The 14226-nt window shown below is 33.6% G+C and overlaps 1 protein-coding gene across 3 annotated transcripts in view; it reads left to right on the top strand.

Moving 5' to 3' along the window:
- NTRK2 (neurotrophic receptor tyrosine kinase 2) overlaps positions 1–14226 on the top strand; it is a 143744-nt gene that overhangs the window by 3969 nt on the left and 125549 nt on the right. For all 3 annotated transcript variants that reach the window (XM_072404084.1, XM_072404083.1, XM_072404085.1), the window contains exons 3-5: positions 9196–9270; positions 10749–10820; positions 12060–12128. In XM_072404084.1, the coding sequence (XP_072260185.1) occupies positions 9196–9270; positions 10749–10820; positions 12060–12128 (216 nt within the window). The remainder of the gene's footprint in view (positions 1–9195; positions 9271–10748; positions 10821–12059; positions 12129–14226) is intronic.

Genomic DNA, 14226 nt, shown 5'->3' with positions numbered 1-14226 from the left:
TAGGTACCCAGCATGGTCAGCTGTACCTGTACTGAAGTGTATAGTGTTCTTTAGGTACCCAGCATGGTCATCTGTACCTGTACAGAAGCTGCTGGATGTTTGTTGTGCTGCTAGCTAGGTGGATGGTAGTAGCATTGTGGCAACATATTTGTGTCTAGGGCTAAGAATCACTTCAATTCCTTTTTATGTCTGTCCTTCCCTATTAAAATAAGTCTACGGTGTACCTGTAATGCAGCTACTATATATATGTAGGTATGCTTTTGGCTAGATGGATGGTAGTAGCAATGTGTTTTTTTTTGTATCTAGGAAAAAGAGTCATCAAGACCCTATAGGGTTTTTCTTTCCCTTTCCAGTTTAATTTAGGTACCCACTATGATTCTGCCAGGATATGTTTATTAAATGGTTGAACAAGTCCATGTAAAGTGTACCTGTGTTGCAGCTCCTGGTTATGTGCAATGCAACTGGCTAGGTTGATGGTACTAGCTGTGTGGTATTTTATTCCCAGCTAGTAAAGAACGTCAACAAGTCCTTTTTTAAGTGTCTTTCCCTTTATTTTCCAAACTCCTAGCTACCCACTGTGATCATGCTAAAATATGTTTACTAAATAGTCTAACATAAAATACAGCTTCCAGCCTGATATGTGTATTGCTGGCTGGGTAGCAGTGTGGCACTAGCAGTATGGCGTTTCATACGTATATAGGGAAGGGAGTCACCAGGTCCTTATTAAGCTTGTCCTTCCCCCTTGTCTCCCAGCTCCTTCTAGGTACCCACTGTGATCATGTCAGGATATGTCTTGTACAACATTTTAACAAATCTCTATAAAGTGTACTTGTACTGCAGCCTTTTGGTATATGTGATGCTACTGTAGTAGCATTAACGTGTTTTATCTGTATTTAGGTAAGCGAGTCACTATGTCCTTATTCGGTCTGTCCTTCCATTTCCACTCCAAATTATTTCTAGCTACCCACGGTGATCATACAAGAATACACTCAGCAAAGACATGCACCAGATTCACATATATGCTAGGTGTAAGGCAAGCATTAAGGAAAAGTCCCTCCACTTCTTTTAGGGTGTGAAACAGATGTAACATTATAAAATAAGTGGTTAACAGTATCTTGTCATAACTTAATATTAGTGTTTATTTATTCAAGCACAGTATAATGTATGTATTCTTTTTAACTATTATTGTATTATTAACTTTGTACATATATATAGGTATATTTATACACATATTGTATAGTTATTTGATCAACAAAATACTTGTTCTGTTCAAACTTTTACCTTTCACACAGATTGTTTATAGCTATACCACATAATATATTGTAAATGGGCAAAATGTTTTTGTGAGTCCCCTTTTACACTTTATTAGTCTAGTGAATAATGTTATTTTATTTAAATGTATTTTATGAAGGTTACATGTTTGAAGTCATCATTACAGCATGAAATACTTAAGTAATCAGCTCCAAGATCATTATTATTATTATTGTACTTTCTGTACAAAGGAGAGGGGAGCTAGCAAGGAGTAAATGTTCAGTGCATTCTAAACTTGTGCCATAGCTGAGCACACATGAATAGCAGGTGGGGCTGTTAGGTGTTTAACCAATGAGTAATGGTGTCTTCATTGTTTAAAATCCCCCCTATGATGAGAAGTATTATTGTGAGGTTGTTAGAGTTAAGTGGCATACATACAAGAAAAGAAAAAATCTCTGTAGCCACAAATTAGTTACTTGACAAACATTCTTATCCTGTGGTAGTACTTAATACATCTGTCTGCAAATCATAATGACAATGCTCTATTTAGTTTGTTGGAAAGTCAATGAAATAGTACATTCCTGGATGAAGTCTACAGATTCAATACACATTTTACTTTTACTCTCTATTTTAGTATTTCGTTTTCTTTTTTAACACACAATGGATTATACATTTTTTAAGTTGAATATAATAAACAGACCATTGTAAAACATTTTCTTTTGTTCTTCATAGTTCTGTTTTACTGGAAAAGTCTAATGGATGTACTGTCCTAAAGGTCAAAACCATTCCACATTTAGTATGTTTTAATCAACATATGATATGGCAATTTATTCAGGGAATCCATATCCACTGAACATATGGAGGACTTTATTCTTTTGATGATGGACAAGTAACATCAGCTTGTAAAAATGCTAATCTAGATCAGTGAAAAATGTGACTGTCTTTTAGCTAGAGATCCTGTTTTGCAAGGATAATGAGGATACATTTTCACTTTATTTACTATTAAAGCGTTAGATTATATATAAATCTAGAAAAATTTTAAAATTTCCTTTTTTTTTTTTTTTTACAAAATATTACAGATTATAGTGTTATAAGGATCATGTTGACCATCTGTTCACTATGATTTATAATGTTATGACAATATTATAATATATTTATGGTTATCGTTTTAGCACCAAATAAGTGCTTAGATTTTGTCATTTGCTTGGTTGTCTTCCTTTACATACTGGACTAAACAAAGGCTGCCAAAGAATATAGTTTGGGCAGTGAAAGCCTAAAATATGTCGACATGCAGGGTTATCTGCAATACACAGGATTACTGTTTATGTACAAGCCTGGCCAACCCTCCTCTGTGTTGGTTGTGACCCCATAACCTCCACTGTGTAAATGTTTCCAGCTAGTCTTTGCTGTATCAGCAAAGATGAAAACAGTTTAGTCAGTGTTTTTTGCCAGCCATCTAATCCCTTGCAATGGCAATTCCATATCAAGTAACTCCTATATGATGTTTTTCTTTCATTCTTTTCTTTGTTTTTTTTGTTTTGTTTTTTTACTCAAATGCAGAAAAAATTATCTCACTGTTTCGCTAAATCATACATTAATAATGGCTCTACATTTCATAAGAGTTTATTTTACTGTCAGTGTTTGTTTCCCACGTTGCAATAATGCGTACAAGTGACAGTTACAGATTATGGATATCCAATTGCTGAGTGAGGCTAAAACTAAAATTTAGTGTCAAATCATAGAGAGGATCTGGCCATGAAAGGTTAGCCTAGGATCTAGCCTAGAAAGGAAGTCCAAATTTGTCAGTTAAGCCAAATCTTTCACCTAAAAAAGAATATTTTGACCACTTTCCACTGATAAGAAAAATTATTATTTTTGCTCCAATACAGTGTTCTCCCCAGCCCCTTTTAGCTGGGCGGACCACCCGGCACTTTTCGGTGACCACCCGGCTGTTTTTGGCTGGTTACTGAAGAGTTGGGTCACAATACCCACCCTGCCACCCGCCTACAATTTCTTACCACCCAGCTTAAAAAATATTCTGGGTTAAACACTGCAATATATACAGTAAAATAATCAAAGATTTAAAAATAGGTATCATGACTTGACAGTTTCCACTGCTGATTTATTAGCTTTAGAAACATAAGTAAAATTATTAAATATTTTTACATTGCCTCTAACTTTATAAAAAAAAAAGTATAAAAAATCTTATTTTATAAAAATACTTATAAAAGAGGTATTGTTGCACTTACTGTTAATACTGAACATGTGTATATGTAAATTACGCAGGAGCTATTATAATGCCAGAGCTAAGTAGTAAATTGATGGGCTGTTTATTGACAGCAAAAAAATCAGTTTATAAAAATCAAAAAGTGAGATAATCTAGTATTTTCAAGCAGCCTCAGTTTGTACAGTGGTGTACATTAAATGAACTACAGCGGATTTTACACAAACAAATGTATCCATTCTGTCTGAACTCTTGTAAGATCTTGCACAGGTTTTCATCTGCTTGAATTTTATTAACATAAAGTAAATTAGATAATTGCTTGCATTATCTGACAATTATTGCAGTGGTCTATTAAATGTCTAGTAAAATAATAGAGATAACCAACATTTTGAGCAATGCAGTGTATGCTTTAAGGGGGACCACAGTCTTAAGAATAAACCCTCTTTTGAGAGAGTCTTCTGGTCACTTCAAACCTTTGTATTCCTGACTTAAAGTGACCCTATGCCCAGATCATGTACAGTAAAATATAAATACCTAAAGGCACTGCAGAGAAAATATTAAATTTAACAGTGAAATATAATGTAAACGATATGTAATTATGGGGCAATTGCAGGTCAAAGGATCCAAGCTGCAGAACAATGAATTTGAGGAAGTAAATAAATGTAAATAGTAAACAGGCATTCTAAGCACCTAACCCTGACATGTACAAACTGTGGATTGTATTTAGACTTTTATCAGTAAAACTTGACTTGTTCACACAAGTACTGACAATGACGAACAGTATGGAATCACTCTAGTTTCTGGTATCGATAAACTGACAAAAATTAAAAAAAATCACTAACATTTATTTAAGTTTAAAAAAGAATCATTATAACATATATTATAATGCAAAATGTATACCAGCTGCAGGGTCAAATGAAAGAGACCAATGTACCTGTTTGCAAATTATTGAAAAAAGAATGTTTTTCCTAGTTTGAGCTTGCTGATTGATTTTCTTTTACCAACATTTACGTGAAATTAATGAACTAATATTCATTTCCTATATTTATACTGCTTTATAAAACTCACATGATTTTGTAAAACTGGTAATATATATATATATATATATATATATATATATATATATATATATATTAATGTTTTATCCAAACTCTTCTGCCATTGTATAACATGTAAAACATAAAGCCAACCTTGCATTGTGCATTTAAAACACAAAAAAAAAAAACACAATTTTAAAAAAATTATATATATATTAGTATATATATATATTATTAGTATTTACCTGATTATACAGAATACCTGAAAGTGTTGGTGCTTTCCTAGTCACCAATGTTCCACCCAGCCTGCCTTAAAGACTAGTGATACAAACATGAAGAACATTGAAAGAATGTAACACCACACAGGTTCAGAAAAGAGACCCAACCATCCTAGTTTTTCAGAAATCTTACTGCAGCGGGTTACAGAGAATTAAGCTTAAGGTAAACTCAGTGATTCTTCTGACTTTGGAACATTTATGGTGTTCTCTGGATAATGTTACTGTTTCCCGGTTGGTTGCCTGGTACTGAGTATTGTAGCAGGAGAAAATGTAATTTGTAGAAACCTTGGGAAATATAAGCAGATTCCTGTTTCCAGAAGACTGTCATACATCGACAGTTTAGGATCCAGAAATAGAGGCAGAGGCATCCAAAAACAATTCATAGACATTTTAAAGTGTTTTCTTGGATTTCTTGTAAATCCATTGCTAAAACTTGTAGGTAGTAATGGGTTAGCCAGCCATATGGTGGCTAAAACTATTTGCAATTATACCAGTATTAAACCATCTTTTTATTTACTGCAGTTGGTGGACTTACTATTTTAATAGTAGTTATTATTTTTAATTTTATTAATAATATTAATATTAATAAACAGGATTTATACAGTGCCAACATATTACTCAGCGCTGTATAATATATAGGGGTTGCAAATGACAAACAGATACTGACAGTGACACAGGAGGAAGGGAGGACCTATCCATAATATAGATATCGTACTGTTTAAAGAAATATCGTTAAGTTTAATATTCCCAATACAAATCATGTAACATAATGGGTAATAAAAAAGGAGGAACTTGTACTTAAATGCCACTACGTGTTCTTGGCATATTTTCTAAATACAGCTTTGAATAAGTCAACATTTCTCTTGTACATACAAAATTACCAGTGCTTCAATCATCATCAATTATTAATTTGATTTTACCTTCCAGCATTTGCTAAACTGCTTACTATTTAAACACTATGGGCTTCAATTGTGGAATATACAGTGGGGGTCAATTAAGATACAAGGAGGTATTATACGTAGTGCCAGCTGTTCGGCTCAAAGGTATTGGGGGGTTTAGAGTTGACTCATATTCAAGAATAATATTTTTTTTATTTTTTGTACCATATAAACAATTATGTTTTTTTTCAAACAACATAGTTGTTGTAATTATAACAACAAAACAAAAGTTTAAACTTTATAACATTATAACAATAATAAAAAAAGTTTTTGGGGGGTCCTGGATCTAACAGGAGTTTGACCTTTTGAATTTTAACTGGTTGTGTATATTTTCTTTATACACATACAGTGATTTTGACAAATTGAATCTGATTTTATATAAGCAAAAAAGTAATTTTCCTATTTTCCTCAGCAGTATGGTATTCATTCTATGTAGCATTACCAAGCAGTATACTTACAGTATATGCTTTTTATCATTGATAACCCATAAATTGTAAGTAGACAGCTCCATTGTCTATTTCCTGTGCTGCAGATGTTTGTGACCTAGTGAGAATGATAGAACTGTCATATAGTACATGGAAGCCAGAATTTCTCATACCATTATATACAGGCATAGACAGGACAGTTCATGATACACCTGCAATACCTCAATGTACTATGGTTTTTAGCTTTAGAATGTTGAAATTATTGATCTCTTTTCACCCTTGTTATGTTAAATATGTTGTATATCAATGCAAATTATGCATTGAATGTATCGGGTATATTTAAAGGGACATTATACACAGATTGCCTCATTTGCAAAAAATGGTGCATTTAGAGGTCTAAAGTGCAATTCCAGGCAACATGGCAAATCAATCAAAGAACTGGTAATGCACTTCAGGGAGCACTGCAGCTGTGCATAAGACAGAAAATCTATTTATTTTACCTCAATCTTAGTTCTATTTGTTCTCCTGCAGTCTGAATTCAGAAAGCTCCATACCTGTAAGAAAAAGTCTCCTTGTCTAAACTTTGTAATGTTTCTCATTTTTGATTGATATATCACAAGTCAGATTCAAGGAAATCTTTAAAAAAAAATGAAGGCCATTGAAAAACTTCCTTGTAATGATACAACGAGATTTCTGTTTGTTTGAGAAAGGAACAATATATACAGGGTGTGATTATACAATATATATTGGGTGTGATTAGGAATCGTTCTCATGCATTACCATCAACAGGGTTCCCAAGATCACCAGATTCTAATTGAAAGGGAATAGGTTAAAGTAGAGGTGCACATGTAAGCCTGGGTGGGTATTCAGGATCACTTAAAGTTACCACGACTAAATATATATATATATATATATATATATATATATATACAAAATATGTTTAGACTCAGTATAACATTACATGCTTTTTGTATAGGTGAGTAAACATGTGGTGAAACATGGTTCTTTCTTTAAAGGCAACTGCTGAATTTTCCTAACTGAACCTAAAAGCAATGGTCAGTGGACTCCTATCGTATTCTATCCAGATCCAAAAACTTTGTGCATTCATGTTTCCCTTTGATAGATTTTTAATTTAATGTCAAAGAACCACAGAGCAAAGTTTTGACCTAAGCAGTTGTTATTTTCAGATTTTCTTTTAAACTCCAGTAGATTTTCAAATCCCAGAGTTTACAAACTCCTTTAAAATAATAAATGATACGTCCACTTGCCCTTCCTCTATGTTATTCTATAAATAGATATCTACCTTCCATGTACTTATTTTTAATGTTAACTATAAATACAGGCACATTTCTATGACTTTATAGATTTTTCATCCTTCAGTTGCAAAATAGGGGAATTTACTACAAGTCCTGCCATTCAACGGTGCAGTCAAATCTGGTCGAAAAAAGTTCTTTAAGTACAACCAGGATATTTCTTAGCTTTCCAATGCCAGACTAACACTGGTAGACAAGAAAGACAAGAAAGTCTGAGCATCTGAAGTGGAATGTGGAGCCACAAAGGCTTGTTTTGACTGCAAACTTTCAAATATGTGTAGAAACTGAAGATCAAGCAGGCTCACTTTACCTTTCCTTACACTATTGTAAATAGGCTCCCTATTTTTCAATTTTTCTTTAGCTCTAAAACTTTTGGTTTAATGCCTTTCTTTGTTCTCCGATTTAATTTCTTTTGCTGCCAATATCATTCATATATTCATACACTGTGTTGTTCATACATAAAATGAATAGCATTGTATAGTCTTATCAAGGTGTTTGTTTCAGATATACAGATGTACTTGTATAATAGATCATTTTAGGGTTATCAATGTGTTTAATGTTCTGACAGTACTTCTATGCACAGTTTGGAATAAATATATATTTTGTCATCAGCCTTGTTTGCTCAATACCCACAGACAACACAGTAGTGCTGTCTTTCAAATTGAGTCTGTTTATAATTTCCTACGTTTAGTTTGCGTCTAATAGAACTGAACAAACCTGGTATTTGGGTTAACCAACATTAGCTCATTAAATAAACGATCGGGCAGCATGTTCCTTTTTGTCAGCTCATTTGCCTGTAGTACACTGGATTGTCTGTCAGTGATGTCCCGCTTCCATTTTCAGCACTGCTTTACAGATTTAGCAAATAGTTGGTATGAAATTCAATTCATGTAGTAAATATTTATGTAATGGTTTAATAAAGGAAATACATATTCAAAAATATATTGTACATTATATAATATTTAAAATAACCCAAAATATGTAGTAAATAAGAATACACTATACTTAAGCACAGCTCATAAGAAAAGCAAAACCTAAACTGCTGCGGATCTACTGGCAGAATCCCAAACCTGGTTTTGTAGAGGAGAAAGGAAGCGAAAATTGAAGATGACATTTTTACACCCTGAATACATATTTTTTTTGATTTGCAAATTGTCAAAGGGCCAGTGAATACATGTGATCTAGGTCCATTCTGCATTATTGTTCCAATGATAGTGTATGTTTCAAGAAAGTAAAAGATCTGGTTACCTAAACGTTAAATGTTATGATTTTTTAAGTATAAATTGATCAAATTTTCTTCTTCATGGCCAGAGTGCCACAAAGAATTTGCACTTAATACAGACATTTTGTGTATGTGAAAACCAGAAGTTCAGGTGAGAAGCTCTCACCAATAGAGTCCCCAAAAGATATACCAAATTATCAAGGTTTAACTCTCCATCTTCTACAAAAAATGAAACCTTTATTTTTTGGATTTTATATTAGCTTTTTAACTGTATTGCACATGCATTTTAAAATGTTGTGTTTCCTAGTTACATTATAAATTTTCTATATCTATAATTTATTCTGATGTTTGCCTCTCATTCCTCCGCATCATCATTTTTACTGTTTTTCTGTTTTAAATTTGTGATTGCTTTTTAAAGCTGTTTTCATCAAGTGTTGTAAAATAATCATGCTTTCACAGTTAATGTGGTATTCCTTTTAATTTTTATACTCATTTCTTTCCCTTTAGCTATATTACGTACCAACGTTATTTTGCATCAATCAATGAAGATGATGTTAAGATTTACACAGAGCTAAGAAATCTGTAAGTCTATTTTATAATATTATTATAAAGTATCAAGTTCTACCATATGTAGTGTGTTGCGGTTGTTAAACTGGAGATTAGGGCAAAACAAAAAAAATGATGTTAAATGTCCATAAATCCTCTGAGGAACAAGAAAAATTTACCTAATTTAACCAATTTTTTTAGACATGTGGTCTCTACTTTTAACATTTTATACCCTGTCAAGGTAGATCTAGTTAGTATTGAATAGCATCAACTGTTTATCAGACATTCTTGGAAAAGCCACAGGGACAGAACTTTGTGAACTTTTTAGATTTACTGTCCACTAGGATCATTGGAATTCCATGGGATAAGCATATTCAAGCAGGACATAATGGAGACTAATCGTTCCATTCTACCGTACACCTGCACCCTTGATTCCTGGTTGTGAGAGCTGTGTATAGTTACTATTTAGTCACTACAACCTAAACTAATATTTGACTTTATTAAAAGATATGTTAATGCTTTTATGATATATGAACTTGTATATTCCTTATTTTTTACTAATATATCCTAATTTATATTTTTTCATTTACATACAGATTTAGTTGTTTAGCAAATGTGATATGTTTGAACAAATTTTAAAATACTGAGACTTCTAACAATGAACACGATTTAATCATATGGTGTAAATCTTTGACAACAACACAAATTGCAGCTCTGTTCAGGCATCCACCATTACTGTTACTTTTACTGAACAGATCGATGCACATGTAACACAGTCCTTTAAAATCCATTCATTGGGACTGTGTTGACCAATGAAGCCCAACACATGCGGTGAGTGGCATTGTCACCACTGCATCTATATGACTATCACATGTGAATAGAGAAGGAAAGTGCTGGCAGGAAAGGAGAAGCAAAATCTTTCTCCAACTTTCTAGTTGTCAATTTTAGGTGTACTGGGCAAACTGTCTCTTTCATTGCCAGCATCATCTGTGACTACTGATCTTGTTAGCGTGATACTAAGTGTGTAGCACAATGATAGTTCAGCACAAGCCAGTTAACCTAAAGGGCCAAGAAGTATAAATATGTTGCTGATAATAAAAATAATGTAATCAGCAATTAGTTTTTCAATATTCAAATCAGTAGTTGACAGCCTAAAATGTATCTTTAAAAAATAAATCCAAATAGAAAGGCCTTGCTACTCACAATATATATGAAATAATAGGGAGTGTGGTACTTGTGTTTCATATGTATTTTTACTAATTATGAAATTGGTAAATGTGCACAACACCAATTTTAAGCCTCCTGGCTATTACATTTTTTGTTCCAATTCTTAGTCTGTCTCTTACACAGGCTATTGCTCTAGCCTTTCACTGCAACACTTTAGTAATCAGGTGCGATACGGTGGACATGTGGACACAGTTGTGGATCTAATGGCTGTCCTAAGACTGTTAAACCTTGGAAGAATATTGTGTTACTTCGGGACTTTGCTAAACACTGACTGTTTTTTTTTTTAGAACTGTGGTAGACTCAAGCCTGAAGTTTGTGTCTCGCCAGGCATTCCTCAAGAACCTCAAACTTACCTACATGTGAGTAATCAATTTCGTACTTGAGCAAATGATGTGCCAATATAGCAGATGAAGTGCAAAATATAGGCATTCCTTGAAAGTGTTACTACACCTCTGAATCATATAAAGACAAGCTGTTTGGGCTTTTACTTCACGTTACAAAAGATGTGATACATAACCTTGAAGATTTAATTACACTGAAACCCTAGAAAAGTTCTCTGGATATACAGTACATAGCATTCTCTTTTTAGTAGTTTTAGTGCCCATTGTTGGTTTAGCATAGTCCACATTAATAATTATCTAAAAGTAGAAAACGTGTCAAATGTCAAATGCTGCTGAGCATGTGCTATATAATTAGACTATTATTAATGTTTCTGGTATACATGGTACAGGTATTGTACACATAACAACCTAAGAAATGTGCTTGATTATAAAACAACAACAAGAGATATTTTAGGAACATTCTTATAGATCAAGGGCATGCTCACACTAGCAGGTGAAAAATTGCAGGGTTTCCTGCTCTTGATTGTCTATTTGCAACCGCTAGGACCTGAGACCAGTAACAGGCAAATGATTGTCCAAGCAATGGTAATTTTTTACCACTGCTTGCAAAAGCAGTGACAGACAGTTCCAATTTAAGTCTATGGTGGTGACTGGGATGGGAAACCACCCATGGATGCTGCATATGAAAAAAAACTTGCAAACAATGCTGCAAACAACTGCCTGAAAAAAAGAGTAAAAAAAGCACAACTTGCCTTAACTATTGCAAAGTTGTAATTCTATTGTATGATTATACTGATTGGGGACAAAATTGTTACATTATCTGTCTTTTTTCTTTCCATGCTGATATTTCTTGTTCAGGACTTAGCACGTAAGAATGTTTTTTTTAAAGAAATACAACATGCGGCTTTTAGTTATTGAGCATTTTTAAGGTTTGGGTTGGTTTGATCCCTGTCTTCCTCTATAAATATAGGCAGAGCGTTTTGGATAAAATAAGGCCAGTTTTATTGCTATGCTAGGAGATTTTGCCATTTTTATTTAATTTCATAAAATTGTTGATGTTACCTCATTTCTACCCATCAACTTTTTTAAAGCTGCATCTCTACTAGTGATAAAGCAATGGTTGCATTATAAAGTTTCTCCTAGCATAACAATTTTGCTAGCATTATTCTTTGAAAATGATGCATTTCTGACATTAAGCCACCAACATTATTTAAAGTTATCAGGATTTTTAAACAGAAATATTAATTTTTCTTGCAGAGATTTTTCCAGAAATAAGTTGACAACTTTAAACAGAAAATTTTTTCGGCATCTGTCTTTGACACACCTGTAAGTTACATTTTCACCTACTAAGCATTGTTTTAGAATTGAATCTGTAATATGCTTTGTGAATGTTACATTGTATGAATGATTATGCTGCTGTGCTTGCAAAAATGTGCATTTTTATTTGTCAAATGAATGATGACCACAGGTTTGCCTTGCACCAACTTAGCCAACATGCAAGAAAAGGGTTTGTACCACAGTATAGTATTCCTAACCTAAAACAAGGTTTGATCAGATTATGTTTACGGGAGGCACCCTGCTGTGTCCTTCTCCATATAAGATTGCAACAGTTGTCCTGGGTCAGTAATTTAGCAATCTGCCATTGCTAAACAAGATCAGGGAACTGCTGTACACATGCTCAATTTTCCCCTGAGACCAATAAAGCCTTAAAACCAAACCTACCAGTCCCCAAGCTCAAGAGGTCAGCTCTATGTCACTTTAGGAATACAGAGTCTTTTTATTTGTTAACCTCTATACTTACCCTGCTTCAGTAGTAATTAAGCCAAAATAAGTGCTATCACCAAAATAAACCTGGGATAAACTTCCAGCAATGAACTAGTGCTTCGATTTGGCCAAACTATAGCAGTGGTGTCATTGTGATGGTCATAATATCTCCATCACAGCTGACCTTTCTTAGTAGCAAAACTAGTGACACCTTAAAGTAATAGGATATCTGGTAAAAAAAAATACACAGAACATGAGCCAGGTCACAGGTGTGATCTATCCAACCTACTTTATAGCTAACATACAATGTATTGTTTTCATGTATTCTTTGTATTTGTTTGATAAAAAATAAAGTATATCTTTTATACTAGTACTTCTAGTTTCCTCTGGGCACTCCATTTTCCTCCCTTATCCCAAAAACATGCAGTTCAGTTAATTGGCTTTCCTTCAGAAACATTGACTTTAGTCTGTGGTAATGATGTTTGACTATGGTAGAGTTACTGTGAGCCCCTTTGAGGGACAATTTGAGACATGGCTATGGACTTTGTAAAACGCTGCGTAATATGTCAGCACTATATAAATACTGCATAATAATAATAATAATAGTCTAGTTTTTTGTCAGAATTGAAAAAATAGTTGTATTGTCATAGACATTGATGCATAAAAATCCTGTAAATTGAGCAGAGACTTTGAGTTTTTACTTAACATTAATCTCAGACTAATAATTTTTGGCTTGCTACAATAGGAAAACAAAAAATATGTTCAGTGCTACAGTACACTAGTCAAATTGTTATGAGTGTTTGTAGTTGCAATGAATGGAATGGTGTGCACACAGGCAATCAAGTGATTAGACATTGCTGGTTCAGTTTGCTGAACACATTAGGTTTAGTAGCGTACACTGCAACCATCCTCACAGTAGTAACTGGCCTTTAGTAAACATACAGCATACAGCATTTTGGCTTGAAACAATTTATAATCTTAGTTGCTTTAAATTCACACATCAATAGAACCTAACAGTACATTGTAGAACATAATACAATAGTGATCACTGTCACTTTCAATGCATAAAACATGTGGAAATCATCTCCACAGCATGTCCTATTGCATCTAAAGTCTCATGCTGTGAAATGTTGTGTGTTTGCGTTGTCAGCTTGGAGCAGCTGTATGATGGAGTTATGCTATTTTAGGCAATGTTCGCAGCATCACATTTTGTTGTGCAATAACGTATTACTTTAACCTAATGGGATGGGTATTGCATGTCCCACAACACACTAAGCTGTGAGATATGCCAATTTCCATTCTGTATTATGTTTCCTGAACTTCTTGGACACATTGTGACAAAGAGGTCACGTAGTTCAGGAATTTATATTTCTTTTGGCTAGTATGATTATAATGTGGTGCGCCAAAAATGAGCAGTGCTAACAAAATAACCCCTTGTTTTACATAATACCCTGACATTCAGTTCTTTGCTTATTAGCTAAAGTGTAATTTTACTGATATAAGTACTAGGTAAATGTATACTAAAATGTTCATTAATCAAGGTATCCATTTGTATACAAGTTGCACATCTTTACCAATATGTTTTGAACATTTATTATTAGGGATTTCAGAACCCTCTAGCCCAACCTGAAGTAGAGGCAGGTGCTTGAGATCTATTGCA

The sequence above is a fragment of the Pyxicephalus adspersus genome, chromosome 3, assembly GCF_032062135.1.
Source record: "Pyxicephalus adspersus chromosome 3, UCB_Pads_2.0, whole genome shotgun sequence".
Lineage (NCBI taxonomy): Eukaryota > Metazoa > Chordata > Amphibia > Anura > Pyxicephalidae > Pyxicephalus > Pyxicephalus adspersus.
Note: the sequence above shows the minus strand (reverse complement) of the source record. Positions and strands in the feature narration are given on the sequence as shown.